The 6,000-nt window shown below is 39.6% G+C and overlaps 1 protein-coding gene across 2 annotated transcripts in view; it reads right to left on the bottom strand.

The window, feature by feature from the left end:
• Nucleotides 1-255: 255 nt before the first annotated feature.
• gpc5a (glypican 5a) overlaps nt 256-6,000 on the bottom strand; it is a 134,178-nt gene continuing 128,433 nt past the window's right edge. For both annotated transcript variants that reach the window (XM_047580685.1, XM_047580686.1), the window contains one exon: nt 256-1,831. In XM_047580685.1, coding sequence (XP_047436641.1) covers nt 1,674-1,831 — 158 coding nt within the window. In that variant the 3' untranslated portion in view covers nt 256-1,673. The remainder of the gene's footprint in view (nt 1,832-6,000) is intronic.

The following is a 6,000-nucleotide window of genomic DNA, read 5'->3' as shown; positions in this document are numbered from 1 at the left end:
CAGTAAAGGTAATATGAAACAAAGGCTAAAAAAAAAAATAACAGAAATGTGTAAGGAAAATTAATATATCAATAATATATTACTTAGGATACATAATTTATTTTATTTGTTTACGGGAGCACCTGGTCCTCAGTGTCTGCAGAGTAAAATTCTGGCCCTTGGACAAATGTAGTTGATGACCACTGCTCTATGCGTTTGGATCATGAGAAATTCCTCTATGAGCTTCATCTCTACAAAGAATGAAACTGGTTTGGATTTTTTTTTTTTTAGGTGTTTAATCAGCACTTTGACAAGGTCTAATCCGGTTTTTCTATTCTTGAGGCCTGTGAATGGTTCCATTTAGTCCTGCACTTTTGTTCCCTTGAAAAAAATGAGGAGAGCTCCAACGCCTTTCCTCCGGTTTGGATGTGAATACCCTCTAATTAAAACAGCACCCTGAGCCCAGGTTCGTTTCACAGCTGTAACTTTGACATGTTTTTTTTTTTAGCAAATAGTAAAAACAACAACAAAAAAACTGTATTAATGTTTAATAGCACTGAACTGTATGTCTGTATGCTGAATATAAGCAGTCACAATTTCTGCTCTGGTATCATCTGAAAAAAAAATCTTTCTTCCCACAAATCGTTCCCCCCTACATGTGAGCCAGAGAACCAATTTTCAGTAGCGCGAGTACTTTTCTCGCTCAGCCTCTGACCAGACAGGCATGGCATATGTGAAACAAATAATTTGACTTTTCTCTGTACGGAAGCCTGTCAGCAACACGCCAGGAGCATGCAGTCAGGTAGCAAGAGGAAGCAATTGGATTCTTCCTCACCAGTGGCTCCGGGAGCTATCAGCCCCTTATCCAAGCCTGCGAAGGCCGAGGAGGATTGAGTTTGAAAGATGATAATGGACTCCTGAGGAAACTAATCTATTTCTAAAGAAGAAAGGAGTATTAATCCACTCACTTGCCCCCCCGCCTGTCCCACTTCCACCTGCCAGCCCCTCTGCTTTCACTAGTACTCTCAGCAGTACCATTACAGGGCAGTTTAACAATTTAAATATACCAATTAAGTACATTCTGGACAGCGAGGCAGGTGTTACAACTGAAGAGAGAAGCAGATGTTTCTAGTTCTTTTTTTGTTATTAGCAAAATGTACAACATACAGTGGATACCTGCAATACCTGCACTGATCTGAACGCACAATCTGAAGCACTTCTGTATAAATAAATGATTAATAAACGTCAACGCTGTTTTGAAAAGATATAAGGCCACAAATATCGCAACTGCAAGAGCCGTGGAGATGATTTACTGCCTGTAATGAATAATGTGATAAACAAATGAATCCTTACATATACAAATACAGATATAAACTGAATGCGATACAATTGAATTAATACCAAACATTTACTCTTGCCTTTTTTTTTTTTTTTATACATCACCTGTTATAAATAAGTCATTGTTAGTGTTAATGAATTTGCGGTAACAGATAAAAAATAATCAATTTCATCTTTCCAAATCCATACAGTCTTATAAATTCCACGCCACCGTTAAGTGTTTGCTCCGTGCACAGCGTGGAAGTGGGGGGGGTCCGTGACAGTCCGTAGCTTGTTCTCGTCCGCTGGCCCTTTAATTTCTGCATAAATAACCTTGAAATCAAGTCTAAAAGTTTCACGCTGCAAGAAGGCAGCTGTTACAAGGCCAGGAGCATATGTAAACAAGGCAGCACCAGGACCCAGGTGGCTCCCGTCGGTCCGAGGCTCCCGGATCTGCCCTTTATTTCCGAATCCTTGACAGGTGGATGATGATAATGATGATGATGTTTGTGATCACCGGCCACATCTGGACCCGCTGAGGAGAGAGAGCCAAAAACCAACATTGCCAGTCAGAAGGATGCTCATTATCGGTGGGAATACATCAAGACGTCCAGGAGACAGGTTCATTTGACATTTATTAGTAAATAAAAAAAAAAAAAAGGGTCAGCGTGACTCTCAAAACTTTCCTGAGACGATTAAATATATATCCTGTATACATTTATATAGATTCACTGCAAAGTAAGCAAACATTATTTAAACTGTGATTTTGTTGGGGACTATTTTCAACACATTTAGTCTCTTAACTGGTATTAATGGACATAAACTACAGTGCCCATGTTCATTGTAATGAAACCAGTTGCTGTGTCATTGATTTATTGTTGGATTTATTAATACGACTTATACTTACACTAATCTGCCATAATATTAAAACCACTTAAAGGAAAAGTAAATAACATTTAAACCATCTTGTGACAATTTAATGTTCTGCTGGGAGACTTTTGGCTTTCATTCGTGAGTTCCTGAAATCCCTGAGTATAAACTGAATGAAGTATAAACCATTCTATGACTTCCTCAAATATTTACTAAATTCCCTGAACCCTTTGAACAAACCAACAAGTCTTTTTTTATTTTATTTATTTTTTTGATAATTATAAGCCGTAATGCTTCACACATGTGCAATACAGCACTGCTCCAACTAAGCCATTAAGGGAGTTGGTTAATTTGCCAGTACCCTATTAATAGTGAGCTGATGCAACAACGGAGCACCTTCAGTCAACCGCCCCCCCCCCGAGGTGCAACAGGGAGCGTGTTAGGGCGCCGCTTTGTGTCAACAGCCACAAACAGAGTGGTTATAGTGAGATGTTAAGTCCGAACGCATACACAGGCATTACAAATTAGTAAAATAAAATAAAAAATAGTATCTTTGACAAGAGGTAGTACAGGAAATGTTTTCATTTTAATTTAAGGCACAAGGGAAACCTTAACAATATTAGGTCATAATGTTATGGCTGATTGCCATCAGCCCATCACGGCTGGGCAGGTTTGTATAAAGACAACGACACTGCATTAAGCGTATTATTTGGGTAAGTAACTAAATGATTTTGTTTGTCTTCTGAATTATTTGTAGTATAAGAATAACATTAAAGTGAAAAGAAGCTGACATATACCGTACTCTATATAAGGTCATGAAAAATGGAACAACTGGCCCATGACCCAGCCTTTTCCACATCCAACTTTAACATTATATACCTCAAACTGCCTGAACTTGAACTCAATCACCCCCACGTGTCTGCACTCTTGGAATTACACCTTAACAGATATCAATTCAGACAACTGCACTACACCAGCTGTCAACATCCATCTTCCTGTTTACATCTCTTTGGAGGCCTGAAGTGTTGAGGGGGGAATTCAGTGTCCCTTGCCAAGTGAAATAGAGCATTCTCTTTAGCCCTGCTGATGTTACTTCAGGACACCTCAGACTGCATCTTGGTTTATCCCCACAGGGACGGAGAGATGCCGAACCCCAATAGATGACCGGCTGCTCCAGAACTTTTCGAGCTTTTCCACTTTGGCCCGAGGGTCATAATTCTGTTAAAGGCAGGACTAGACTAACCCAAGCCCTTTGAAAGTCTATAAAGTCTGTCAAAGTTTATCTTACTAGCAGAAAAAATAAGACCAAGCTGCAGAGGGTATTTGTACTTTGTGGATTAAATTTCGCTTTTATGGTGCAGCAGAAATGTTCTGAAATTCCTTTTCCTGTCCTGAGCAGGATATAGTAGCAACCTATAATCATACAGCTCTAATCCAGTTTAATGAAAGCTAATCTGGTTGCTTCTAATAAAGCCACATTTTAGACTGTGGCAGCCTAATTTACAGATTTTCATGTCATATCCTCATATGAATAATCGATTATGCTTTTGACTCATGTAATGAAACACATGCGAGCAACTGTTAGAGCATATGATCGTGTTCTTAAGTTAACTGCTTATCGATTCACTGCTGAGGAGTCCCCAGGACACCTATTTAAAGGTATAAGGCTCACAGACAGTCTCCTTACCCAAGAGCACTGCACTTCAACACCTCAATCAATTTCTTTTTGAGTTGTTCCTAAACCGGAGGCAAAAGGGAGACTTATCCAATATTAGGAAGGTGGTCATAATGTTATGCCTGATCGATGTATATGATTAATTAACAAAGAAGGAACACTCAACAGTAGTTGCTAAGTTATATTTTAGGGTACCGTTAGGTGTATGCATCATGCACAGGTGCAAAACCAAAAAAAAATCTGAATGGAATTTGTCGATACCCAGCTGTGTATAGAAAGTAGCACGTGACGTCACAGCAAGCGGAAGTTTCCATGGTTACGGCCACTGAGTGGCAAAAAGTGACAGTTGGGCATGGAGATTAGCAGCATTAGCTTGAATCATAGGCTTTAATAGGGTCTAGATTGTAAAATTAATTTCAATTAAATGCCTTTAAAGTCAGGTGAAGAGCTGTTGTGCGATTGACTAAACCAACCGACCCGAAAAGCACTCAGAGATATATTTTTACAGGCCGTCTGAAAGCCAAAGAACAGAAAAGTAAATGTATCGCTGCATTATGAAGAAACAACTGAAATCTAGACACAGATACCTGGAATTATGATTCACATTTCATGTCAGGTACTATTAATCTCTTTCTTTTTTTTTGATGAAGTCATACCTTAAATTACTTCTTAAGTTACGTCCTGGAGGTCTGTCAGATAAGATAAGATAAGTTTGTGGATGTTGGTGTTTTCGCATAGTTACGGCCGACGGTAACTATTTCAGTTTCAACAATAAATAACAATAAAACAAACAATTGTTAATATTTGCGATCAACCCTCGTCATCCTTTTAACCTCTGGTCCGACGCTACAGTGTTATATGACTAACTTTACTTCTCAGTAAAGCTCTTAGCGTTAGCATCTTTCATTTAGCTACATTTATCATAACTGAAACTAACTGAAACTGACGCTAATCCACTTTTCCAAATCCATACCAGGTCGTTTCGATCATTGTCGAGTCCAACTGTCCTTAATTTGATTTTATAATCGTTCTCGCTGCATTTCACCATGCTTTTGCCACTCAGAGGGGCGTGGCCCGGGGCGGAAGTGACGTCATTACATACCCTCTATTAAAAATAAAATAAAATAAAATAAAATAACGTGAGCAATGGATGTCTCTTCATTTGGCACCTACACACTGGAGGTGATTGCAAACACAGACATGTTACTTAATAGCTCACATACACACACAGTATCGACTGCCTGCAGTGCAGCTATTAATAGCTGCCATCAACTCCACTGAATCTTCTGGCTATGAGTGGGTTCTTTTTATGAATGATAATGAAGGTCCGGGCGAAGTAGCATATTACCTCTCTAAAAGCAAAACTGCATCACTCTGTATAACAAGCCGAGGAGACAGCAGTTCTTGTGAAATATTTGCGGCCATAGCAAATATAGTCTTCAAAAGCTAATGGCTTTAAAGAGCCGTAATGGTCTCCCTTTTTATGGAATCCAAGTACGAATGATTTTTAGTAATTTGCTCGGAACCTACTGATGCAATGACGTGTTTTAGTAAACCCTCAGCAGCGAGGTTAGGGATGTTGGAAAAGGTGCTTGCCCCGAAGAGAGACGTAGGTCAGAAAGAGAGGCTTACAACTGAAGTGAAATCAATACAAGCTGATTCCTGAGGACTTAGACCAACAATGATCAATACCACACTAACTGCACCTGGAAGGAAATACCTAACCGCAGTGATGGAAGGAGCCTTTTGTTTGATTAAGAGGGTCAGTCTTGTGTGTTCACATCTTCTGCTCGCCTGTTTGAGTAACAAGGTTATTATGAACAGCCCGGCTTTGTCAAACTTCACAGCGGCTTTCGGTTATAAGTTTTACACTATGGAGAGTTTTTCTTCCCACGTGGAAATTGTCAGCTCATTATCCATCACTGCAATGGATTTCAGCTTGGTGCTAAAAACAGTATAAGACCAATTATAAATCTGACAGCACACAAGGAAAAGTAACATGATAGAGACACATTTGGAGAATGAGCTGCCGCTGTCTTGCTGTCTTAGAATTAAACCTATAGTGTGGGCCGTTAACACAAAATGAACGTCCGTTACGCTGCACTTGCCAAAAACCGACTGAGTAGGCTCCAGCAGCTAGAAGTATGGTGGTGATGGTT

This window comes from Mugil cephalus, chromosome 3, assembly GCF_022458985.1.
Source record: "Mugil cephalus isolate CIBA_MC_2020 chromosome 3, CIBA_Mcephalus_1.1, whole genome shotgun sequence".
In the NCBI taxonomy this organism is placed as follows: domain Eukaryota; kingdom Metazoa; phylum Chordata; class Actinopteri; order Mugiliformes; family Mugilidae; genus Mugil; species Mugil cephalus.
The sequence above is the reverse complement of the archived record's forward strand: the minus strand, read 5'-3'. Positions and strand labels throughout refer to the sequence as shown.